Source organism: Triturus cristatus, chromosome 6 (genome assembly GCF_964204655.1).
Source record: "Triturus cristatus chromosome 6, aTriCri1.1, whole genome shotgun sequence".
Classification (NCBI taxonomy): domain Eukaryota; kingdom Metazoa; phylum Chordata; class Amphibia; order Caudata; family Salamandridae; genus Triturus; species Triturus cristatus.
The window spans coordinates 517,030,373-517,058,077 of record NC_140589.1 but is presented as its reverse complement, the minus strand read 5'-3'; the positions used below and the strand labels follow the sequence as shown (position 1 = coordinate 517,058,077).

At 47.7% G+C, this 27,705-nt stretch overlaps 1 protein-coding gene across 2 annotated transcripts in view; it reads right to left on the bottom strand.

The window, feature by feature from the left end:
* Positions 1–27,705, bottom strand: part of DDX43 (DEAD-box helicase 43) — a 1,041,849-nt gene that overhangs the window by 759,934 nt on the left and 254,210 nt on the right. For both annotated transcript variants that reach the window (XM_085610941.1, XM_085610942.1), the window contains exon 10: positions 6,900–7,000. In XM_085610941.1, coding sequence (XP_085467067.1) covers positions 6,900–7,000 — 101 coding nt within the window. The remainder of the gene's footprint in view (positions 1–6,899; positions 7,001–27,705) is intronic.

Sequence of the window (27,705 nt, the reverse complement as noted above, 5' to 3'; positions counted from 1 at the left end):
CAGCTACTTTTTACTCTCTTAAACTGATCAAATAGATAAAACTATTCCTGCCGGAAGACAGATGACATACTGTTGTTACACCTCTCATTTTATCACGGCTGGACTACTGCAACGGGCTCTATTTGAATATTCAAGAGCGTTATTTAAATAAACTGCAGATCCTGCAAAACGCGGCAGCAAGACTTCTGACAGGTACTTCAAAATTTGTATCGGTCTCCAAGGATATTAAAAGACTACACTGGCTGTCAAACAGGAAACTGTTGAGTTTTAAATCCTTATGCACAGTTCTCAAAGCTTTACATGGCCTGGGTCCAGAATATCTGAAACAACTGTTTCAATGGTACACTCCCAAAAGAACCTTGCGCTCACTAGGAGAAAAACTAGAGATCGTACTCCCCAATAAGAAAGCTACGCGTTTCATCACGTGTGCGGCTAAAGCCTGGAACGACCTCCCTTGGAATATGAATAACACCACTGACCTCCTCGTATTCAGAAGGGAACTGAAAACTTGGCTTTTCAACGTATAGAATCTTCAATGGATAATCTCCCCATAGGTTCTTGAACTCTGAGAGGCAGCAATCAGCGCCAGGACACTCCCGGGTAACCAATGCACTTGAGAAATTCATACAAGATAATTCTGTTCAACTACACCTCCTCTAATAAAACGTAAATGCTTTTCAAAGGCTGCGAATGGCAAGAACTTTATTGATTTCTATAACGTGCTTCCTAGGAGCTGGAAAAAAATAAAATGACCCCTGATAATTGGTTAATTAAGAGGTCTTTTGAAGCGCTCTATGACATTTTTTTTTTTCACATCAACAACTTTTTAATGAAAATTTGCAGTATGTTTTTGACTAATTTCAAGAACTCACTCGTGAATTTCAAATGTGGTTAGAAGTTCTAATTAAATGTTACATTTGTTACGTTTCATGTGTATGTTTGTTTCCTTCATGTGCATCTTATCAAGTAAGTTGTCTTTACTTCAGGGGAATTTATCAACATCTGTGCTAGCATGTGTTGAACCTGGCAATCTGGGCGTTGTTTCCTCTGACCTAATGTTTTTCGGACTTCATTTTTGCTGTCTTCAGGATTCTGGGCACTTTACCACTTCTAACCAGTGCTGAAGTGCATATGCTCTGCAATCTAAACATTGTAACACTGGCTTAACCACAATTGGTTTATTTAATTTACTTGTAAGTCCCTAGTAAAGTGCAATGTATGTGCCCAGGCCTGCAAATTAAATGCTACCAGTGGACCTGCGGCACCGATTTTGCCACCCGCTTTAGTAGCCCTGTAAACATGCCTCAGGTCTGCCATTGCAGAGCCTGTGTGTGTAGTTTTAAACTGCAATTCAACCTGGCAAGTTAACCTACTTGCCAGGCACAAACCATCCCTTTTATTACATACAAGTCACTCTTACGGTGGACCTAAGCAAACTTAATGGGCAGCGTGCAGTGCATATAAGAGATAGAACATGTACCTCTGAGTTTCACATGTCCTAGTAGTGGTGAAAAATATCCAATTCGTTTTTCACTACTGCAAGGCCTATCTCTCCCAAAGGTTAACATTGGGGCTGCCTTAAAACAGCTTTTAAGTGTAATTTCCAATTGGAAAGAGATAGAGATTTGGAGTTTGGAGTCCTTGGACTCACAATTTTGAATCACGACTCATGGTGAAGACAGACTTTAAATTTTAAGTCCGAAAATGCCACTTTTAGAACGTTAAACGAAATAATAATGGAGCCTCGTCAGGTTCCAACACAGATTGCACTGCCAAAAGAGAATTACTCCAACAAATTGATTCTAAATGTTATTCTTCTTTTTAATCCATTTCATTGTTGTCAACTTTAATGGTCCCATAATGCTCATGCATAGTATAAATATATTGCTCCATGTACAATGAATGCCTATCCAGGCCTTTCGAACAACATCTGGGGATTCACCCCTCCTTATAGCGTGACGTTTAAAAAGTAGTTGTTAGGGGGCGTGGCCAAGATGGCGGGGTGAGCGGACGCCTTTCCTGCCGGCTCCCGCTCCGTTGAACCCCCAACCTCGGTTCTCTAGCTGAATCTCCCCCCAGTTCACGAGAGAACCTGCAGCGGGAGCAGAGGAACCGAGAGCAAGCCGGCGAAAGGCGTACAGCACCCGCTACGGCCCGGAGACGGGCAGCGCACGGCCGGAGCTGAGGAGCCGCGAGGGGGCGGAGCTTCGCGCCGGGCTGGACGAGACTACTGTCGGCCACAGAATCACGCGAGTGCCCGGCCTCGCGGTGGGGGTCAGACGGCGGGCGGCGGCGGACTTGGACCCTTGCCGGGGGTCGACCCAGAAGACGGACTGACACCTGGAGATCGAGGAAGGTGCTATCCGGTCCGGTGGCGGGTTTGACTCCTCCGCCGGCAGCTGCAGGAGACGGCGGCGTGGACGGCCTCCCCCGAGGGCCCAGGGCAGTAGGCAGCGGCCACGGCCGGCGCGGGCACCATCGCTGGGGGCTCTGCTGAGGAGCTTGAGGTAATACTGACGTGGGGAGCGCCCTTGCCCACCCGGAGCATAACGGACTCACCCCAGGTACGGGAGGATGCCGACGGCCCCTCGGGGGCGACCCCTGGCAGGAGGTACATCAGGCTGCAGGAGGCGCCATTGAGGAGACGCGACAGCCCTGCAAGGAGAGTAGCGGACGGGACCCGGAGGGGCCCCGCTGGAGACCCGGCAGCTCGCAGCTTGAGGGGGCGGCTCAGCCGCCAGAAACTGGGAGGAAGTGCTGCTGGAAGCGGCCTACGGCCCCACAGGTGCAACGACGAACGAGGGGTCCCCCCCCCCCCCTCGCCTATCGGTGGTGTGGCTCTCAGAACCTGCAGAGGGTGGAGGGACGGAGGAGGGCTGGAGACCAGAGACCCTCTCTGCGGGGGAGAGGGACAGTGCGGAGGACATCGTGGCCCAACAGCCCCAGAGTTGCAACGCAGTTGGGGGAGGATACAGTGGTGCCATAAGTGGGAGAGTTAGACGAGGCGGGAAACGGCCTCTGGCAAGACCCGGAGTGGCCTATCATCTCGGAGGAGCGAAGTGGCCACGCGCAGGAGTCGGAATCTGCGCCGAGCGGAGACCGGGGGACGCCGCAGAGACGGTGACGGCGGGAGGCGGACACGTGACGGGTAGGGTTCGAGCGCCACTGTACCGCAGAGACCATGGCCGGCAGTAAAGGAGGGAAGAAGGGGGACCGCACCCTCCCGAGCTACTAGGAAGACACCAACAACGAGCAGATCGGGGGCAGCAGTCTCCCGGGTCCTCCGGAGGGGTACCGGAAGCTGGAAGCGGAGAACCCCCCATCACCAGGTCCTTTATGGAGTCTCTCTTCAGCACCCTCAGGGAGGACTTCCAAACCCTGAAGAATGAAGTGGCAGGTGAGGTGCGGGAGCTGCGCCGGGAGGTGGAGGGCCTGGGAGACCAGGTAGGCATGGTGGAAGACGCCAGCCACAGAAGAGACGAGGAGTTTGAACATTTGCAACAAGAAGTGCTGCGCCTCAGAGACCAACAGATTGATCTCCAAGCACACGCCGAGGACCTTGAAAACAGGTCTCGGCGGAACAACATTAGGGTTCGAGGGCTGCCATCCACGGCCGAAGGGACGGACGTAGCGGGGTATATGCAGGCCCTGTTCCGAGAAGTATTGGGAGAAGCAGAGGAGTTCCCAATACGGATTGATAGAGCGCATCGAGTGGGACCCCAGCGCAGAGCGTCGGCGCCGCCCCCGGACATTTTAGCTTTCCTCCCAAATTTCTCGCTCAAGTAACGCATCATGGTAGAGGCACGAAAGAGGCAGCCCCTGACTTTCCGAGGCGATCAAGTGGCCCTCTACCAGGACCTGTCAGCTATCACACTGCAGAAGCGAAAAACGTTCAAGACAGCCACGGATTTCCTAAGAGCACAAGGCACGCCTTATACCTGGGGACATTCTTTTCGGCTCATCTTCCGCTGGAACGGTACTATGCACCAACTACGTTCCCTGCGGAACACTTGCGGAGTCCTGGGCATTGCTGCACCAGACGACGAGGTGGCCGAGCAGCGGCAGGGTCGCTCCCGGGAGGACGGATGGCGGAGGGTGTCGGGGCGCCGGCCCCGTGAGCGATCCACTCGACCAGACTCGCCCATCATCAGAGCCTGCATGGATGAGACTGTAATGGAGATAGCCGCAAATACTTTCACGCGGCGCAGCTGCGACACCTGGTGGAGTGGAGCAGATGGGAGTCGGATAAACACTGGCTTTTCCAGGATCAGGCGGTGGCGGGGCGACCTCTACAGGAGATACCGTTCCTTCGCAGAGCGCACCGCCCGGCTAACTTATATGCCTCCTTTATCACTAGAGGGCATCTCCAAGTCTGGGATGCCACGAATCTCGTACATGGGTTGACCACGTTCCCCTCTCCGCTGACACCTCTGGCGGATAATCCGGAGTTTGCACCAGGGATGGAGAGGGGTGCACTCAGACGCTGGCGAGAGGCGGGATGTAGGGCCCTGTGCCATATATACAATGCAGAAGGGATTATCTCCTTTGCTAACCTCCGACGGGACTACGCATTGCCGGAAACCGAGAGATTACGGTATTTGCAGATTCGCCACTGGGCGTTACACCCGCAGGTGCGCGAAACAGCGGACAGACGACTCCTCCCTTACGAACGCTGGCTGTTAACGCGCACGTCCAACACAAAACTCATCAGTGACTTGTACCGATTCCTCCAGGTGCCCCCCTCGCACTTTTACAACCCAGGGCGGGAACGATTGGAGGGGGAGCTGGGAAGGACCCTGAGTCACGAGGAATGGGGACAGATAGCTTACAGGGCTAGGCACTCGGCATATCATACGGGCCTTACCGAAACCTTCACCAAGGTCTCCACATATTGGTATTACACTCCAGCACGTATACACGCCATGGACAGTAGTAAGGAAGACACCTGTTGGAGGGGCTGTGGGCGGGTGGGTACATTGACACATATTCTGTGGGAATGCCCCTTACTTGCGGCTTATTGGAAGGAGCTGATCGACGAGGTTGACTCCCACTTTAAGACTGAGTTACCGCGCTTCCCGGCCTACATAGTGTTGGGCCTCCCCAACGACCTGATGTACCCCTTGAAATCCCGCAGAGGCAGTCAGATCGCCATAGCTTTGGGATCTGCCATTCAGAACATCTTGGTACACTGGCGCTCTCCCACGCCCCCTACGATCATGGGCTGGCTGCACAGGCTATGGCATGTCTTGGGCATGGAGAAACTCTCATTGACAGTGACAGGGGACACGGAGACGTTTGATGACCTCTGGCAGCCATTACGGCCCTTACTGGTCACAGAATTCAGGGAACTGACCTGCCCAAGATACCTTCGCCTCTTGAGGCTTACTACACAAGAGAGTTCCGCCCCTTGATGGAGCGTGATGGTGGAGCAGGATGAGGCCCCCGGGCGAGGCAACAAAGCCGAGCGGGACTTACTGGAAGCACGCACTGGACTGGGGAGGTAGGAGTGTGGGGGGGTGGAGGGCGGGACGGAGAGAGGGAGGGGGCGTTAAGACGGGATTGGGTTTTGTTCTATTGATTTTCTGAATGTCATGGCAGAGAGCAGTCCTGCTGGACCAGTCTTAGTCATAGAGCCCACTGCAGGAACTGGGCCCCTACCCGCCAACTTAGGACGCCTTGTCGAGGGGCGCCTTGCGGGTCTGACCGCACAGTGTATACGATACACTGATCGTAGCCCACAATACTCCCTTTCGTATGAAACGCGGCCGGCCCTGAGGGGTTGTAGGCGACATGCTGTGTTAACACTGATTTCTCACGGGGCTGGATAGGAGTGAGAGTAAGCCGCCCCTCTGACACAGTAATGAGCCGGCCCGCAGGGTTGTAGGCGAAGCTGCTGATGTTGTCCATGACAATCTGTTTGTGTTAAAACTAATAAAAGATTTAAACTTAAAAAGTAGTTGTTAAACCCAATGCATTTCGGGCAACATGTGCCCTTCCTCAGGCGTAACTGTAATGAGACAAATAACGACGGTCATTAAATTGTAACGCTCAAACCGTGCTGTACTTGAAACAAATTGCACTTAAACCCCACAATATAATCTTGGCTGACAAATGGCTTGTAAAAAAAACAAATGGCTTTTGAAAAACAAAAGGCTTACAAAACACAAAAGGAATTACATTATAAAAGTGCAAATCACGTGCAAAACGTATGAATAAATGCATCAATCAATATCTACAACACAAAATGCTCATTCTTTTATCACAAACCCCCAAACCAAACACGCAATTGCTAATGTGACTGAACAATTCCAAACCCAAATTGTCCGCTTTTCTCGAACAGGATAAAATTTACCTTGTGTGCACGCCAAACGCTAACGGTCACCAAAGTGAAAATACTAACTGGACAAGCATGGACTCCGCTAATGCTATTTAAATCGAGTCACGTGGTCCGACTGAGTCACCTGATATGTGAACAATAAAGCTAGATGAAACACTGAATAAGCCCCTTGGGACCTCAAACTTGTAAATCATAAAGGTGTCCTCATAAACACAAAACATGCACCACAAAACATGCGTGAATAGAACTTAAAAAACATGAAACTTAACACGAATAAAATAAAAATGTCCCTTAGTAAATGTTAATCATGGTAAAAACATTGCCATTGCAGCAATAGATTACTCCATTTTAAACTGCCAGAGTCTCAGAATGAAACTGTTGATAGTCTCAGTCCATCAATCGTATTCAGGAGAGATGAACTAAGCAAATTAAGCACTGATGTCAATACAACAATCATTTGTTACATTGATCATTTTCAGTAGCAAGAGCAACGTCCCAAAAAACTGCAATACCGCAGGGAAACCATGAAAGCAAAACCCACATTTAAAAATGGACCTGTTACCTTGTCATAATTGTCTGCCTGTCAGGACGTATGTCGATCAAAATCTTCATTATCTGTGGTTCAAAACCCATATCTAACATCCGGTCAGCTTCATCCAATACCTACAAAAAACCAATAAATTAAACAAAAAGTACACATTTTTCTGTTGGGCATGCCTTTACAAGATAACGTTTCATTAATATGCTTGCTCTCTTAGCAGCTTAAAACAAAGATTGAACTCTAAAGTTATGTAAAATGAGTATAAGTATCTCCTAAAGTCAATATATTCACCAGGATAATTATCTCTTTATTTATTTACAGTACTCTTTTTTTTTTTTTTAAAGAACTAAGGAAGCTGTTTTTCAGAGGAGTAAATCTATTTTTTAGTAGTAGGTTTACCTGCTGTTATCACTTAAAACAACAGAATGACTAAACGCTAATCATCAATGAAATCCTATGAAGCGAGCATGATGTTTTCTGCCCCTATCCAAACTCTATTGTGGTCCAAAGTAAAGCAGAATAGCACCCACAAGACAGATACATTTTTTTTTTGTAAATTCTTTTTTATTATAATCTTGAAGAACAAGGCACAAATCATTTAAACAACGTACATAGACGTTACATAGCAACATTTTACATTGGTACATCGTCTAACACTCTAATAGTGAATAACAGCGACCCACAATTGAGTCCCCCATCCCAGCTTAATCTTCGTCCTCAGTGCCCTCATCCTCCTGTATTTCTGGCGGCGTACATATGTGTCCCCGGAATTTATTCCAATTTCCCCAAACCCTGTTCCATTTGCGAAGACAGCCCCGGCCCACAAACACCGTTCTTTCCGCCATCATTGTCGCGTCCATATCTTTACACCAAGCAGCGAGCGTTGGTAATTCTGCGGAACCCCATTTTTGTGCGATATTGCGTTTTGCCAACATTATCCCCAATGTGGCCCAGGTCTGTGCTGTGCGGGTAAGGTCATTCGGTTCCCAAACATTTAGCAAGCATCGCCTGGGCTCCGGCACTAGTGACAGTTCCTCTGCCTGCGATATTGTTCTCATCACCTTAATCCAGTATTCTCTGACCTTTGGAGACTGCCACAGGGTATGGTAAAATGTGCCCTCCTCCCCACAGTGTCGTAAGCAGTATGTGTGCGGTGCTGTACCTATTCTGTGAAGGGTGAGCCCTGTGTAATAGGTTTGGTGCAGTATTTTAAGCTGCACCAATCTAAGTTTTGAGGGAATTCCCACCTCTCGCGGGGAAGCTAATACCTCCAGCCATTCCGCGTTGTCAAGTTGTCCCACGTCGCGGGACCACTTTTCCCTCAGCGCCACAGTAGGATCAGGTAGATTGTTAATTAGTTTTCGATAGGTGAGAGGTAGCCCGCTTGTGCATATAGTCTGTCAACAGCCTGTCCTCCAGGGGGGTTGCTTCTGGGACTTCAGTGCCAGGTGGGAGGACAGCCTGCAATGCGTGCTTTATCTGCATATAGCGATAGATTTCAGTGGGCGCTAACTCATACTGTTGTTTAAGACGTTCGAATGAGATTACGTTGCCTTTGCTCCACATGTCCCCCACTGTGGAAATACCAATTGCGTCCCATTGAGCAAACCCCTTACAATTCCTAAGCCTTCCCAATCGACGCGTGTCCCAAAGTGGGGTGAGTTGTGTTATAACCCCGCGCCAGCCTAGTCTGGTATGAGCCTCATACCATATGGTAACTGTATGTTTTGTGGGCCCTAGCAAGGAAGTGGCTTGCTTCCTGTTGTACAGGGCTGCTAGCACGCCCTCTGACCCTAATCCAAATCTGTCCGCTTTGAATGCGGGGTCCGCTTGCGGGGAGTGTATCCATTGATTAATGACCTTCAACTGAGCTGCCCAGTAGTAAATCTGTATGTTTGGGAGTGCTATGCTACCATCATACCAGCCCTTAACCAATTTTTCCTGTGCAATGCACGCTGGTTTGTTCCCCCACAATAGGCTCGCGACCTGAGCCGCGATAATTTTAAAATAGCTGGATGGTACTGGGAACGGCGTATTCTCCAGTGCGTACAGAAATCGAGGGAGTGCCATCATTTTAAAAAGTGCAGCCTTTCCCAATAATGTCAATGGCAATGTTTCCCAATGTATCGCATCTCTCTTCAGCCGCTACCGGGGGGAGAGGGGGGGGGGGGGGGGGGGGGGCGCAAGATTTAGTTTGAAAAAGGTACCTGGACTAGGTGTTATGTATATGCCTAAATATTTTAAACTGTCCCCTACGATCTGCAATGGGCAATCTACTGGGAGTTGAGGCGGTGGGCCACACAGGACAAACAGGATCGATTTGGACCAGTTTATGGTATATCCTGATGCCCGGCCAAAAATTTCACATATGTTTAAGAGTACCAGCCTAGGGGAGGTCATATATAGTAATATATAGTCCGCGTAGAGGGAAATACGGTCTTCCCACCCTATTGCCCAACTGAGTCCTCGGATCATTGGCTCCCACCTAATCCACGCCGCCAGAGGCTCCAGTACAAGGGCAAAAAGCAGAGACATGACCATTGGCTGTAACATGTGCCATCGGTTTTGTATACAACAGCCGCATCCACGCGCAGAATTTAGGGCCAAAGCCCAAGTAAGTTAACACAGCGAATAGGAAGGACCATTCAACCATGTCAAACGCCATTCGCGCATCTAGGGAGAGTATTACAGCTGGCTCTTGAATGCACGGAATGCGGGCCATCACCCCGTGCAGGCATCGCAGGTTTAGGGCCGTGTTTCTGCCTGGCATGAAACCGGACTGATCCGGATGTATTAGAGTCTCCAAATGTGGTGTCAGTCTGATCGCAAGGAGTTTCGCGAGAATTTTGGCCTCTGCATTAATGAGAGATATTGGGCGATACGAAGTACATTCTTCAGGGGGCTTTCCAGGTTTTGGGATTACCACAATGGTGGCTAATCGTTGGTCAAGCGAGAGTTCACCCGTCTGCAGACTATCAGAGAACATATTCAGTAGATGTGGGGCAATAGTCCCAGCCGCCGTTTTATAAAGTTCTATAGGTATACCATTTGGCCCTACCGCCTTCCCAGATTGTAGTGAGCTAATCGCCACCTGCAGCTCCTCGACCGTGAGATCAGCCTCCAGTGTGAGGGCTGCTTCTGGAGTGAGTTTGGGCATAGCAATGTCCTGTATATAAGACAGTGCCTCATTCGCAGACCTGTCTGAGGAGGACGTGTACACCTGCTGAAAGTGTGACGCTAGAGTGTGTGTTATCGTCTCTGGGTCAGTCGTCTCCTGGCCGCCCCTCGCCCGAAGCCGCGTTATCCATTTTGTCCCTTGCTCCCTTTTTATCAAGCCACAGCAGAAGTTTTCCGGCCTTATCACCTATGTCACAGATCCTATGCTGCGTGGCCGTCAATCGTGACTTAGCTGCTACCCTAAGGTACTCCCCGTTTTGCTGCTGCACAAGACGTAAATGCTGAGACGTGGCCGGTGTTGGATTATTGGTATGCTGGCAATCATCGTTATGTAATGCTAACTCTATATCATGCAGTTCCTGTTGTTTTTCCCGTTTATGACCTGTAACGGAGGCGATGACTTGCCCTCTGAGAACAGTCTTGTAGGCCTCCCACAAGGTGGCTGGGGAGTCGACCGATAGTACATTCTCCTGGAAGTAATATTGTGTCGCCAGAAAGATAGCCTTCTTGATCTTGGGGACCTGCAGATAACCCGGGTAATATGGGATATACACGTTGCCGCACTCTGTGGTGATATGTATGTGACAACAGCACTGGAGAGTGGTCGAAGATACCTCTTGGCCGAATCTCTACTCTGTCAACATTTTTCAAACTATCTGTGGAAGCAAAAAGTAATCAATTCTAGACAGACTGTCGTGAACCCCTGAGTGAAAAGTAAATTGTCGCGTCGCGGGGTGACTCCTCCACACATCAGTAAGCCCAAGTGCCTCTAAGAAGCTGGCAAGGCGGGAACTGCCCATCGGTTGCTTCCTCACAGGGTAGCGGTCTAGGGTCCCATCTATAATGGCATTAAAGTCTCCCCCAATCAGTAGCTCCCCATCCGGAAGGTCAAGCAAGAAGTCACTCAGAGCTGGAAGTGCTACAGCATGCAGGGCCGGGGGTATATAAACTGCTACGATGTTAACCGCTCGTCCCTCCCACTGACCTATAAGGACCGTGTGCATCTGTCTTTGTTTTATGAATTATTAACGGTGATTGCTTCTTAACCAGGATGCCAACCCCCTGTGATCCTGAGGAGAACTCCGAGTGTGCTACCATTTTAAAGCCCCACCTGACTAACGCCCTACATGCAGCCCCGGTAAGGTGTGTCTCCTGCAGCAAAGCCACCGTCGGGGCGCTTCGTTTTAAGCACTGCAAAACTAGGCCTCTTCTTATTTTGTCCCCCAGGCCACGTACGTTCCACGTAATCAGGGATAAGGGAGCTACGTGAGTGACGGGGGGGGGGGGGGGGGATCTCGGGTCAATGGCCAGCGGGTCCAGTACTTTCGTAACCGGCATAGTGTAAGAGTGGTATCCCTGATTCCGGTGCGTGATGTGTACCGCTGAACAGTGCCTGCGAATGTGTCATATGGGTGCCTTTATAAGAACTAACATAAGAAAAATATCAAACCGCTTAAACAGTCCCAAACCTCCCACCCCCCTCCCTGCTGGACGGACTCAAAACTACCCGCCCTCCCCAACTCTGCAGAGTGCTTAATACCCAATCCCATAAACAGTACTTGCGTGTGGGGGTGAGAAGTCCGGGGGGGCACCGCAGCCCATCCCCACCCCAAAGACAATCTTTCAGCTATGTGCTGCCACGTCTGGCCAGTCAGACCATTTCTGCGGTCGTCTGCTCATTCCCCCAGCAAGGGGGGGAACCAGGTTCACCAGGTCTCCTCCGCGATGCAGTCCGCTTCACAGATAGATGCACATTGGGTGCCCCGCCCCAAGTGCTCGCGAGGTCCAATTGCGTACTAATCCTTATTAACTTTCCTCGACCACCGACCGCTGTGCAGCGTCTTCCCGTTGCTCCTGTCCTTGGCCTCCAGAGTCCATTCCTTCCCTGCGTTGCTGTTGGCGCCTTTCCGATCGTCTGGAGCCATCCATTCGCTGCCATCCCTCGAGCCAGTCGTAGTGTATCAAAAAACCAGGTCTTACCATCTGACACCACCCTCAGTTTCGCCAGAAATAACACGGAGTAGGGCAGCGCCCGTCGCCGAAGTTCTTTCTTGATTTCAAGGAAGCTTCTCCGTCGCTTAGTAACTCCCGTTGTGTAGTCCGGGAAAAAGGATACCATCGAGTTATGAATGTGCAGCGGTGGAGCCACTCTCGTTGTCTGTAAAATGGCGTCCCGATCTCGGAAATTGAAAATGCGGGCCAATATTGGTCTAGGAGGCGCCCCAGGCTTGGGCCTAACCCCCTGGTACTCTGTGCGCTCTTTCCACCGAGAAAAAGGATGAGAGTCCTCTGGGTTGAAGCCTGTTTTTAATGAGATCTTCAATATAGAGGTCCATGGCCGTACTCCCCTCACTTTCGCCCTTGATTCAGACATTATTGCGGCGGGAGCGCCCTTCTTGGTCGTCCAGTTTTGCCGCCAGCAGTCTATTTTCTGCTTCCAGATGACTGACCTTTTGGAGTAATGTGGCTGAGTCTTTAGTCAAGAATTGCGTCACGTGCTCTACCTCAGTGACCCTGGCGGTCATTTTTTGAAAGTCGGCTCTTAAAAACAAGACGTCTGTGGAGATGGAGCCTACCGTCAACTGCACCTTGGTAAGAGCAGTCATGATGTCTTCCAGTGTCACTTTGTTTGCTCCCTCACCTTCGGGGGCCTTGTCCGCGACAGCCGTGCGCTCTGGCAGAGCAGGAAAGTCTTTTGCGTATGCATAATTATCGAGCTTTGCCGGTGAAGACGTGCGGGGCCCTTTGCCTCCCATCTCCATTCGGATAAGTTCACGTTGGACGGTAATCGCCACCGCCTGCCGCAAAACTACACTTCCTGCGCGGCCTGTCGGTTTTCCCACCTCACCAGGGGATGCGCGGGCCGTGGGGTATGAGTTCAGGGTGGATTACTCAACAGGGGTCTATTCCGTCCTTTCAGGTACTGTGGCTACCAGTGTTCTCCCCGTGCAGTGTAAGGGTCTGAATCAGCTTACTTGAGCCTGACCAAGGGCCCTCCCTGGGAATCAACCATGCTCTCTGCGCCGGCCAGTGGCCCCATGCAATCACCAGGTGCACCCCTGAAAACTCCCCACTGCGCAGCAGGGGCTCACCAATTCTTGTTCCCCTCAGGAGGACCCCGTCCCCATACGAGGCTCTGGCTGCGGCTAGGTGCACAGGTCTCCTCCCTCAAGGCACTGCTCAGTCCCTTATCAGGTATTTGCCTCCAGGGTATCGTTGTGTGCGGTTTGGCTTGGGGCTCCGGGGTCCGTACCAGGCACTTTAGGGCAGGTCCCGTTGTCATCCGAGGCCGGCTTCAGCCTGCAGGGCCTAATCTACTTTCGCCCTCTCCAGGACCGTCACAGCGGGTGCCCCCCGCAGGTCGCTCGTCCCTCCCTGCACTGGATATACACTGCGGGCGCCGGCCGGCGTCCGATGCTAATGCGCCGCATCCGCGCCCGACTCCAGATGTCTTCGCGGGTGCCCCTCTCACTCCAGGGCACACGCCGACCCGCGAGCCTCCCAGCCGGCACACTGCCTCAGGCGAGTCCGTGGTCGCGGCCGTTGGGTCAGGCCGTACCGCTCCACGTGCCGTTCCAGACGCGTCGAGAGTCGTTCTGGGCCATAAACACGGGCGCTCAGCGCGCCGGTGCCTCCACCTTCATTGATCGTCTCTGGGGCAGGAGAAACGAGCGGATTACTAGCCGGAATGATTGGGGAAGCTACGGCTTCCTCGGAGCTCCTCTAAACGGCGGCCATTAGGATCGGCTGCCGGCCACGCCCCCTTAAGAAAATTATAAATTTTATATTTAAATACTAAGTGCCACATCTGAAAAGGGGTAAAAGATTAATTATTTTATATTAGAACATTGTAATGTTGAGCACTTCACTGCAGACAATTGAGTGCTCTGGGCTTCTACAGCCCGGTAGCAAACCGCAGAACAACATTCTAATGCTGTTTTCCATTCACAGCTGCTGCTGTTCTGAACAAGGAACGTGGAACAGGAGTAAACCCGTTAACCCAGTTGAGACCGGGTAAAGTATGATAACAAAACAACAATGTCTCAACCAGTAATCATTACAGAGGCAATTACAGTAAATGCATAAGTCACTGAGGGAGGGAAAACAGGAGACCAAGATAAGAGAAAATAATTATTATTAAGCAAGTAGTTATAACAGCACTACATTACAGATAGATTAAAGTAACCAAAAAACAACAACCAATTGTGCACGGACCGTGCTCGGTGTAAGTGATATGTGCAGTGACACAAGTGATATGTACACAGCGTGAAGCGGCGCAAAACAATAAGGACAGACAATAATCAGGATCAAATATAAATTGAAATAATACAACAAATAATTCGTTTTTAAGAATTTTCTAAAATGATCCTGTGGTGGCCATAGATTACACTGTAATGTCGGCGGCATTTCGACCTTGTTGAATAAAGGTCATCATTATTTTACAAAATGTACTCCCCACTGTCAACTCGCTAAAGAGTTGTTGGATATATTTGAACAATCCTACAGTTCTGATAGTGTGGAGGTCCCTATGTGAAGTCACTGGAGGACACCACTATTGAGTGGGGAAGGAGGCAACTCCTTTTGTTTTATATTCCCTCACACACCCTAGTGGTGTCATGCTTCATCATTGGGACGCCTAGAAGTCGAGGTGGGCTCAACCATCTTTCAGGGCGCTCTTAAGAAGATGTTTTGGCCAGGGGGATAAAGATTAAAAGCCCAACAGCAGATCCCAGTTTCCCTTTTATTCTTGGATCTGCTGGGGGTAATAGTAAAATACAAGTTAAGGGTCAATGGGGATATTATGGTCCTAAGACCCTATAGCCAACATGTTTCAGTCCTTATAAGCCCCATGAAGGGTGCTGGACTTTCTTCAGGGCGGGGAAAAAAATGTGCCCCCTGGTATAGGTAATAAAGAGAATTTCCCTATACTACTAGTTATAAGGGCAGCTAGTGCTCCTTATTAGTTTCTGTAGACAAATTATTCTCACGTATCACTCCATCTAGGAAGAGAAAAGAAAAAAGAGAAAATACCACACAAAGTTGTATATGGAATTCCAGATTGTTCATATCTACATGCGTTCGTGTTCACTGGACTGTGGTGAAAATTTGTCCACCACACACGCAGAGGTGGCGAGTGACAAACACACTTAGTTTATCACGCGCTAGTGTCTGTATTATGCCCATCGTGGTGGCGGCATTACGCCGCATCCTATCGCCTCTCACTCTTAGGTGTGCGTCTATCAAAATTGATCCTACGCCCCTGTAATTCCCTCATGATCGACACTGTAGCTTTAAAATAACCGCCGTATCTTTAAAAGTGTGATAACGTGTTTACATGCTCTCATTTCACGCTCATTCATACGTATATCTTTCACTGTTTCTCACATTCAACCTTACCCCATTTTGGAAGGGGTATCGACTCCTAGTGGGGACCAGCTCTTTACGGGGTAGCCCTGTAGTCAGACACTGCGTGTTCATAGGAGCGTAATCATCATGTTCACGAGATTAGTCAATTATCGAGTCACCCGAACCGTTGGCCCAAAGTTTTAGATGGGGGAGAGACAAAAAAACACAAAACAACAAAAAAACACAAAAACACAGGACAGTAACCGTGAGAACAGTGCTGGACGCTGGATCCCAAAGGGGCCAGCTCACATCTCATACCTTATGTTCCTAACCTGACACCATAGTTACTCACGCCATCAAGGGTCCTGCCCCACGTCTCATCCTATTTGGAGTTGGTTCCACTGCTTGGGGTACTGAGTTGTCTCGTTGTCTTGTTTTAAATGAACCAGTACCGATAGAATATCCTCCCGCCCATTTCCGCATTCCATAATGGACATCAGCGTGCTTCCAGTGGGAATCATGGGAAATGTAGTACTATACTCTCAGTGTGCTTGTCTTTTTTTATTTTTTTATTTATTTTACACCGAGTTGAATCAACCGCTTAACACTTGAAGTGTCCTGTCTCCCAACGGGCTTAAACTGTATGCCAAAGTGACTCTAGTACGAGTAAAGGGTGCATTGATTCTGATATAGTTGCGTTATGAACATAAAGTTATTATTGAAGGCTAATAGTCTAAGTTGCTCCCAGTAACATGTTGGAATGCGTAGACGGGCTACTTATTCGTGTCATATGACCGTGCATTATTAAGATATTAATGATGAAATTGTCGCCACGGTAAATGTTAAGATGTTTTTCAATTTGGGCCTCAAAACTAAGTAGAAACGTGCCTGGGCCTGTATATAATCACATCTCAGCATAATGATCAAGTAAATATGATCCTCCCTGGAACCTACTGTGATCTCAGGGGCGTATGAAAAAAATGACAAGTTTTGTTGAAAAAACTACAATTATGATTAAGATTTATATTCCTCAATTAGACATTATCAGCCTCTGTCGTGACAAACCTAAATCATTTCCTTCATTTCTGAAGCATCACATTTTGGTTGATCTTAAAAAGTTATATATACATTGTAGGGACAGGATTATCAGGGGTTCGTGATTCTCTCATTCGATAAAGTTAGATGTGGGCATCTGATTTCAACAAGAGGTTTACCTTCTGTTGCGTTGATTCCACGGTATTGAATCATTCAATCCAACAATGTGGGTTTTGAGTCTATGTACCCATCGCTGTTCACATTCGAGTAGGGTTTTTGATATGTCACCATCACCATTCACCTTCTCGATAATCGCCCACCACAAGTCTGTGTCTGTGTGTTTGTGCTCTATATAGTGAGCAGTCAGTTTCGTGGTTGAGATAGCCCTTCTAATCGTGCTTCTATGCTCACAAATGCGCACTTTGACTTTTCTCCCTGTCATCCCCACATACATGAGTTGGCAGGGGCATTTAATGAGGTAAATGACCTTCTCGGTGTTACAGTTTGTGTGTGACCGTTGTTCCCACGCATATTGCATGCCAAGATCTATTTCTTTGGTGTGTTCTGTTAGGGGGCAAGTCACGCATGAGCCACAGGGATAGTGGCCAGTGACCTTTGGTAAATTCCATAGTGTCGATTGGAGTGTTGACTGCATTTTGGTCTTCCTAAAATCGGTGTGTATTAGGGAGTCCTTCAAACTACGGTTCCGTTTGAAAGAGAACATTGGTTTCTCAAATTTCAGTTGGTTCGAGGTTAAGACTGTCCACTTCTTGTTGATGATCTTCTTAATTGCATTTGATGATGCATTAAAGGTTGTTACACATATGAGAGTATCCTGCTCTTCTTTCTGATGCGTTTCCAGTAGGGCCTCTCTGGGCGTGTTGCGGGACCGTTTTTTAGCTTTTTCAATAATCTTCTTCGGGTAAGATCTTTCTTCCAGCTTCTTAGCCAGATTCTCCGCTTCCACTTTGTATTCTTTGAGGTCCGCACAATTTCTACGAATTCTCAAAAATTGGCCCGCCGGGCGGTTCTCCCTAAGAGAACGGGGATGAGCACTTTTAAAATGCAATAAGCTATTTTTGTCAGTTGGTTTCGAAAAAAGGGAACTTGTAACACCCCCATTCTTTGCACTCAATTTGACATCTAAGAAAGACACCTGTTCCTGATTAAATGTCATGGTAAACTTCAAGTGTGGGTTGAGTTGGTTGATCCACGCATAGAAGCTGGTCAACGTGGCTGTATCACCTTCCCAAATCACCAGGATATCATCTATGTAACGCCACCACCCCTTGATGTTGTCAGTGTAAGGGTTCGTGGTCCACACATGTTCCTCTTCTAGTTGCCCCACATACAAACATGCTATACTAGGTGCGAATGTGCTGCCCATCGATGTTCCGTGTACTTGCAGGTACAGCTGATCCTCGAATCTCAAAAAGTTCTCTTTTAATGCTAGACTCATGAGTGTGACAACCCAACTGATTGGAGCATCCCAGGTCCATTCCTCCCGGTGTAAGAGTGTTTCGATTACTCTGATACTTTCGTTCTGCGGGATGCTGGTGTACAGTGCATCTACATCCAGACACACAAACATATTGTGTCCTGGATCGTATGTAACATTTTGAAGGACATTTAACAGATGTTTGGTGTCTTGTATGTAAGACTTGATGTGTGTAACCAAAGGACGGAGGAACCAGTCAGTGTATTTAGATAAAGGTTCTAAAAGAGAACCGATCCCGGATACAATAGGCCTCCCTGGTGGTGGAATTCTTCCTTTGTGAATTTTAGGTATTGTGTAGAAGATCGGCGTCCTCGGATCTTCACAATTCAAGAAATCATGTTCCTTTTTATTTATCCAGCCTTGATCTAATGCTTCTGTTGTCAAAGTGTTTATAGTTTTTCTAAGTCGAGAAGTAGGGTCTTTAGAGATAGGTTTATAGAATTTGGTGTCCGACAGTAGGTTGGTACAGGCTGTTCTGTAGGCTGTGGTGCTCTGTATCACTGTGACTCCGCCTTTGTCTGCCGGTTTAATAACCATATCAGGTCTCGTGCTTAATTCTTTAAGAGCCTGACGTTCTTTCTTACTCATATTATCAAAAGTATTCCTTCCAGTGGGTAAATTCTCAATTTCATTTGACACCGCCTCCTCAAAAGCTATTACTTCCGGGGGCATTGTCGAAGAAGGAGGAAAAAAGTTTGACTTCACACGTAAAGACGTGTATTTATGATCATCAATCGGTGGTTCCTTCCCCATGAAGAAAGTTTTGAATCCTATCTTACGGAAAAATTCGCTCAATTCACACCTTCTCTGGAATTTGTCTAGATGAGTTGTTGGCACAAATCCTAGACCTTTTTAAAGAATTTCGATTTCCTCTGTTGTAAGGATGATGTCGGTGAGGTTCACCACTAATCCCGAGATGTGCTTGTCCCTGCTGTTGGTCCCTTCGTCATGCTCCGTGTATTCATTGTTGTGTTGCTGTCTTCCCATTGGACCTGTTTTCCCACGTTGTTCCTCCGACCACGTTTTCCTCTCCTTCCTCCCTGTCCTAAAAAACGGTTCTGATTGAAACTTGGCTGGAAGTAAGGTCCCATCTGGTCTGGATGTAGAAGCACTGTACACCAGCATCCCGCAGGACGAAAGTATCAGAGTAATCGAAACACTCTTACACCGGGAGGAATGGACCTGGGATGCTCCAATCAGTTGGGTTGTCATACTCATGAGTTTAGCATTAAAAGAGAACTTTTTCAGATTCGAGGATCAGCTGTACCTGCAAGTACACGGAACATCGATGGGCAGCACATTCGCGCCTAGTATAGCATGTTTGTATGTGGGACAACTAGAAGAGGAACATGTGTGGACCACGAACCCTTACACTGACAACATCAAGGGATGGTGGCGTTACATAGATGATATCCTGGTGATTTGGGAAGGTGATACAGCCACGTTGACCAGCTTCTATGCGTGGATCAACCAACTCAACCCACACTTGAAGTTTACCATGACATTTAATCAGGAACAGGTGTCTTTCTTAGATGTCAAATTGAGTGCAAAGAATGGGGGTGTTACAAGTTCCCTTTTTTCGAAACCAACTGACAAAAATAGCTTATTGCATTTTAAAAGTGCTCATCCCCGTTCTCTTAGGGAGAACTTCCCGGTGGGCCAATTTTTGCGAATTCGTAGAAATTGTGCGGACCTCAAAGAATACAAAGTGGAAGCGGAGAATCTGGCTAAGAAGCTGGAAGAAAGATCTTACCCGAAGAAGATTATTGAAAAAGCTAAAAAACGGTCCCGCAACACGCCCAGAGAGGCCCTACTGGAAACACATCAGAAAGAAGAGCAGGATACTCTCATATGTGTAACAACCTTTAATGCATCATCAAATGCAATTAAGAAGATCATCAACAAGAAGTGGACAGTCTTAACCTCGAACCAACTGAAATTTGAGAAACCAATGTTCTCTTTCAAACGGAACCGTAGTTTGAAGGACTCCCTAATACACACCGATTTTAGGAAGACGAAAATGCAGTCAACACTCCAATCGACACTATGGAATTTACCAAAGGTCACTGGCCACTATCCCTGTGGCTCATGCGTGGCTTGCCCCCTAACAGAACACACCAAAGAAATAGATCTTGGCATGCAATATGCGTGGGAACAACGGTTACACACAAACTGTAACACCGAGAAGGTCATTTACCTCATTAAATGCCCCTGCCAACTCATGTATGTGGGGATGACAGGGAGAAAAGTCAAAGTGCGCATTTGTGAGCATAGAAGCACGATTAGAAGGGCTATCTCATCCACAAAACTGACTGCTCACTATATAGAGCACAAAGACACAGACTTGTGGTGGACGATTATCGAGAAGGTGAATGGTGATGGTGACATGTCAAAAACCCTACTCGAACGTGAACAGCGATGGGTACATAGACTCAAAACCCACATTGTTGGATTGAATGATTCAATACCGTGGAATCAACTCAACAGAACGTAAACCTCTTGTTGAAATCAGATGCCCACATCTAACTTTATCGAATGAGAGAATCACGAACCCCTGATAATCCTGTCCCTACAATGTATATATAACTTTTTAAGATCAACCAAAATGTGATGCTTCAGAAATGAAGAAAATGAAATGATTTAGGTTTGTCACGACAGAGGCTGATAATGTCCAATTGAGGAATATAAATCTTAATCATAATTGTAGTTTTTTCAAAAAAACTTGTCATTTTTTTTCATACGCCCCTGAGATCACAGTAGGTTCCAGGGAGGATCATATTTACTTGATAATTATGCTGAGATGTGATTATATACAGGCCCAGGCACGTTTCTACTTAGTTTTGAGGCCAAAATTGAAAAACATCTTAACATTTACCGTGGCGAAAATTTCATCATTAATATCTTAATAATGCACGGTCATATGACACGAATAAGTAACCCTTCTACGCAGTCCAACATGTTACTGGGAGCAACTTAGACTATTAGCCTTCAATAATAACTTTATGTTCATAACGCAACTATATCAGAATCAATGCACCCTTTACTCGTACTAGAGTCACTTTGGCATACAGTTTAAGCCCGTAGGGAGACAGGACACTTCAAGTGTTAAGCGGTTGATTCAACTCGGTGTAAAATAAATAAAAACATATAAAAAAATTAAAAAAGACAGGCACGCTGAGAGTATAGTACTACATTTCCCATGATTCCCACTGGAAGCACGCTGACGTCCATTACAGAATGCGTAAATGGGCGGGAGGAAATTCTATTGGTACTGGTTCATTTAAAACAAGACAACGAGACGTCTCAGTACCCCAAGCAGTGGAACCACCTCCAAATAGGATGAGACGTGGGGCAGGACCCTTGATGGCGTGAGTAACTATGGTGTCAGGTTACGAACATAAGGTATGAGATGTGAGCTGGCCCCTTTGGGATCCAGCGTCCAGCACTGTTCTCACGGATACTGTCCTGTGTTTTTGTGTTTTTTTGTCTCTCCCCCATCTAAAACTGTGGGCCAACGGTTCGGGTGACTCGTTAATTGACTAATCTCGTGAACATGATGATTACGCTCCTATGAACACGCAGTGTCTGACTACAGGGCTACCCCGTAAAGAGCTGGTCCCCACTAGGAGTCGATACCCCTTCCAAAATGGGGTAAGGTTGAATGTGAGAAATAGTGAAAGATATACGTATGAATGAGCGTGAAATGAGAGCATGCAAACACGTTCTCACACTTTTAAAGATACGGCGGTTATTTTAAAGCTACAGTGTCGATCATGAGGGAATTACAGGGGTGTAGGATCAATTTTGATAGACGCACACCTAAGAGTGAGAGGCGATAGGATGCGGCGTAATGCCGCCACCACGATGGGCATAATACAGACACTAGCGCGTGATAAACTAAGAGCCGGCATTCTGTGACAGCTACCCTTGAGGCGGAAAGCCGGGGGTGTTACTCTTTTTAAAACTTGTTAATCGCGCTATTTTGCACATTGGTTTTAATTTGCTGCATTAGCTTCCTATCGCTTACCTGTGCTCTGTGGTCTCTGGCTGAGAGGACACTCCCCTACACAGCTGACATAGCGCTGTTGGGAAGGCGAGTTCTCGGACGCCATCGGCCCCCACGAGACACTGGGCCACGCCCCCTCCAGCTAGCCACACCCCCTCCCGGACGCTCATAAAGCCTGCTGAATTACGAGCCGGCATTCTGTGACAGCTACCCTTGAGGCGGAAAGCCGGGGGTGTTACTCTTTTTAAAACTGGTTAATCGCGCTATTTTGCACATTCATTTTAATTTGCTGCATTAGCTTCCTATCGCTTACCTGTGCTCTGTGGTCTCTGGCTGAGAGGACACTCCCCTACACAGCTGACATAGCGCTGTTGGGAAGGCGAGTTCTCGGACGCCATCGGTCCCCACGAGACACTGGGCCACGCCCCCTCCAGCTAGCTACACCCCCTCCCGGACGCTCATAAAGCCTGCTGAATTACGAGCCGGCATTCTGCGACAGCTACCCTTGAGGCGGAAAGCCGGGGGTGTTACTCTTTTTAAAACTTGTTAACCGCGCTATTTGCACATTCATTTTAATTTGCTGCATTAGCTTCCTATCGCTTACCTGTGCTCTGTGGTCTCTGGCTGAGAGGACACTCCCCTACACAGCTGACATAGCGCTGTTGGGAAGGAGAGTTCTCGGACGCCATCGGCCCCCACGAGACACTGGGCCACGCCCCCTCCAGCTAGCCACGCCCCTCCTACACCGTTTAACCATGCACACTTCTAGGAAGCGCAGCGGACGAGCGCAGCGGTTGCACCCTCAGCACGCCGAAGATACGCCAAAGACTAGCCCGTCTGGGCCCGTCCGGGCCAGTACGGGTCATGGGGCTGAGGATTATGCTCCCCCCGTCCAGAAAAAGCTGGTAATATCCCCAAGGTAACTAAGAGCCTTACGCCCAACTATCAACGCTAGATGCACTACACTTAATCTCCACAAAATAGGAGTTACCTCCTGTAAAAACTGTCATCTTACCACCACCATTCACCCACCACATCCCGATGCTGCAGGGAGACACAGGAAATTTAAACGGCCCCTCAAAGCTGAGGCACAAAAGCACGTACTTTACAGCACTAACTGCCGCTCACTACCGAAACATAAACTTGACATTTTCAACTTACTTTTGGATGATAAACCCAGTGCTCTCTTCCTGACAGAGACATGGCTGCACGAGAGCTCTGGCCCGGATATCGCTACTGCACTTCCCGCTAACTATGCTATCACTAGAATTGACCGTGATAAGCAGCTAGGTGGGGGAATAGCAATTATTTTCAACAGAGACGTGAAATGCTCACTAGAACCAATTGACATCCCCGACTGCGAAGCAGGCTTTTTAAAAATCTCCCTGAATCCAAACTTTACAATGTCAGGCATATTGATGTACCGGCCCCCCGGAATTTCTTCCAAATGGGCATCTAATTTAGCTTATTATATCACTCCTTACCACATCGCATCTTCCAATTTCTCACTCATTGGTGATTTAAACTTACACCTGGACGACCCCTCCATTCCTTATTGCTCCAATCTGTTAGAGGACCTGAAGGCTCTTAACTTGACCTTACTCAATACCGGACCAACCCATAAAGGGGGCCATCTGCTCGACCCCATCGTCTCTAATATTAACGAGCTAAAATGGCACAACTCTACTCCCACTTGCTGGTCAGACCATCACCTAATAAAATGCAGCATAACTCTTCCCTCCACCTGTAACACACAACCGGATATCTCAGCCACGTCTAGAAAAAATTGGAAACTACTAGACCTGGCCAAACTCAACTCTGCACTACTTGATAACCCTCCTAAGAACAGCCAAAATTTGGAAAACTTGGCGGCAGCCACTAACAAATGGCTTAATGATGCCGCTGATCTCTGTTTACCTACTACGACTACCAAAGTAAACAGACACCGCTACCCTGCCCCTTGGTTCAATGACCTTCTAAAAATTGAAAAATCTAAATTTAAGGCATTGGAGCGCAAATGGCGTAAAGACTACGCCCCTGACGCTAAAAAAACTTATCATGAAGCCAGGAAGTTATATCACTCTGCCTGTGCAAGAACACGCGCCTCTTTTGTATCAAACACGATTACGGAAGCAACTAACAAGCCGAAAACCTTGTTTAATTTATTCAAGGAATTAGCTGGCGCCCATACCACAGCCTCGGCTCCCCCTCTGGATACTCAACAATGTCAAAATCTGGCTTGCTTCTTCTGTGAGAAAGTTGTGAAAATCATTAGGGACATTAACACCAACAATAACGTACCACCTTCCCCCTCTGTCCCGGAACAGACCTCCTCATGTGAAAATACCCTGGAAGTATGGCCTCCCATCTCAGTAGAATCACTGAAAATTATACTTAAAAACATCAAATCTGGCTCTCCCAGAGATCCCATCCCGATTAGAATTATCAAACAACTGGATGATTTTTCCCTTGGAGTCATCGTTGACACACTTAACGCCTCATTTGAATTCTCCACAGTCCCTTCCTTTTGGAAACACGCCATGATTACACCACTGCTAAAAAAGCCCACAGCTGACCCGGAATGTCTGGCTAATTACAGACCTATATCCCTTCTTCCCGCCTTCTCTAAATGCTTGGAACGTCACGTCCATGCAGTCCTATCCACCTTTGTAGAAGAAAACTCGCTCTTGCTCCCCTCTCAATCGGGTTTTCGAGTAGGTTACTCGACAGAAACCACTCTTCTCGGAGTTACGGAACACATCCGACATCTCCTCGATAATAGCCAAACGGTCGCGCTCGTGCTTTTAGATCTGAGCGCGGCCTTTGACACCATATCCCACGAAATCCTCATCAAGGCATTATTCAGAAATGGCGTACGTGGAAAAGCGCTTAACTGGTTTCAATCTTTCCTAGAGAAAAGGACCTTCCAAATAGCATCCTCATCGGCGTGCTCCGACACCTTCAATGCCCCTCATGGCGTGCCACAGGGATCCATATTGAGTCCCCTACTCTTCAATCTTTACCTCAGACCCCTAGCTGATTTAGCCGAAGAATCTGGACTCACCCTTATGACCTACGCGGACGACTCCCAAATCATCTTCTCCCTATCTGAAGCCGATCCGACATCCCCTCCTCCCCTTAAATTAGGGCTTCAAAACATCCTTAACTGGATGACAAGAAACCAACTAAAACTTAACGGAGATAAGACAGAGATTCTACTCTTAGGGAAACATCAAGATCTTTGGACTCCTTCACACTGGCCCGACCAGATGGCCACTTTCCCTACCCCAGTGACACAAGTTCGCAATCTGGGAGTCATCTTGTATAGCTCCCTGTCCATGAGCCAACAGGCAAATAAAGTCGTGGGTCTATGCCTCACCATCATCAAATGGTTGAGGAAAGTAATTTGGATGTTGCCCGTTTCCACCCAAAAAACCGTTGTTAATGCCCTCATAACATCACGGCTGGACTACGGCAACATCCTGTACCTCGGCTCTAACAAAACGGTAGTCAATCGACTACAACTTGCCCAGAACGCTGATGTTCGTCTACTGTGCAGAATCCCTAGAAACATCGGGGTCTCAAGCTCTCGTCGGGAACTCCATTGGCTCAGGGTGGAAAGCAGAATCCGCTTTAAAGCCCTGAATTATATGTTTAAAATCAAAGCAGGTACAGCTCCAAAGTACCTTCAAGACCTGGCCCGTCCTTACATTCCCAAACGTAATCTTCGTTCGCTTGCAGCGTCTAACTTCTGTGTACCAAGATTTAAACTAGCAAGAGTGGGTGGCAGATCTTTCACCCACCTTGGACCATCCATCTGGAATACACTCCCCCTTTTCATCCGAAAGGAAGAAAACCACGTCAGGTTCCGAAACTTTGTTAAGACCTGGCTATTCGAACAATAACATGAATAGTTTGCAAATTTTCTCCTGACAGGTCCTGCTGTACCTATGCGCCGGGAAACCCTTTTTGGGTAGCTGTTGCGCTTTACAAATCTAAAAAATAAATAAATAAATAAAATAAATAAATAAACTAAGTGTGTTTGTCACTCGCCACCTCTGCGTGTGTGGTGGACAAATTTTCACCACAGTCCAGTGAACACGAACGCATGTAGATATGAACAATCTGGAATTCCATATACAACTTTGTGTGGTATTTTCTCTTTTTTCTTTTCTCTTCCTAGATGGAGTGATACGTGAGACTAATTGGTCTACAGAAACTAATAAGGAGCGCTAGCTACCCTTATAACTAGTAGTATAGGGAAATTCTCTTTATTACCTATACCAGGGGGCACATTTTTTTCCCCGCCCTGAAGAAAGTCCAGCACCCTTCATGGGGCTTATAAGGACTGAAACATGTTGCCTATAGGGTCTTAGGACTATAATATCCCCATTGACCCTTAACTTGTATTTTACTATTACCCCCAGCAGATCCAAGAATAAAAGGGAAACTGGGATCTGCTGTTGAGCTTTTAATCTTTATCCCCCTGGCCAAAACATTTTCTTAAGAGCTCCCTGAAAGATGGTTGTGCCCACCTCGACTTCTAGGCGTCGAGGTGTCCCAATGATGAAGCATGACACCACTAGGGTGTGTGAGGGAATATAAAACAAAAGGAGTTGCCTCCTTCCCCACTCAATAGTGGTGTCCTCCAGTGACTTCACATAGGGACCTCCACACTATCAGAACTGTAGGATTGTTCAAATATATCCAACAACTCTTTAGCGAGTTGACAGTGGGGAGTACTTTTTGTAAAATAGTGTAAAGACACGGGAGGGTGCACTCCCCTCATTAGTTCCTCTCGGCCCCCCCATAAGTTTGGAAATCCTTCCTACTTATACTGTGTATTACGAATAAAGGTCATCATCAGGACAATGGCTACAACTTTTAGGTAGTACTGGAGGCACACAGCGAATAAATCACAAGAGGTAATCGCAGGGGTAATTAAGAAGTGATCACTGTCGGTGAATGTAGGAAGCAAAGGACTAATTCAAGTGGCATCAGGGCAAGAAAAGCATGAAGACGCTGTCCATGAATTAAACAGGGCAGCGATATGGCCGGCGGTCTGGGGATCAATTTAGCCAGTGGGTCGTCACATCGAAGTGTGATGTCGGCTGCTCCAATTATAGCGCGAGGGTAACAGCATGCAGGAAAGTCACTGTATGTAAATGGAGTCGGCAGCGGAAAGTAATAGCCGCCACGGTTGACATTAATTGCGTGTCCAGGAATGAATCATCGGAACGAGTGAAACGTTCTGAACAAGGACTCTTTGTTGACGTAGTTCCCAAAGGAACAAATGAACAGGTACAGTGTAAGGAAACTGTACTCGGCAGGTGCTCCTGATTAAACAAAGGAAGTGACACAGTCTGCAGGAGTGAACCCATTATAAACAGCTGGCGGGATTACACTTCCAAAACTGATTACAGCAGGTCTTGCAGCGCATTTGCGCTGCCTAGGTTCAATCTAAAAAACTTGCGCTCATTACCAGCATCCAGTGTGTGGCAAGAACACTTGACATATACATCTAGATTCTGTATAAATGCAGTTGAAGAAAAGGACTGAATAGGGCTTCCAGTAAGCTTGTAAGTTAACTTATCCTATTAGCTGACACAATCACAATTCAGAAAAGAGGCACCCTTGACACCAGTTTAATTGTATGTTAGAGGGTTAAGTTCAAAAGGGCCATAAGCTAAAGCAGATTCAACAAACGTCCAAACCATAAACACAGTTTTACATCAGCAAAGTGATATGACCCAAAGCTCGCATCA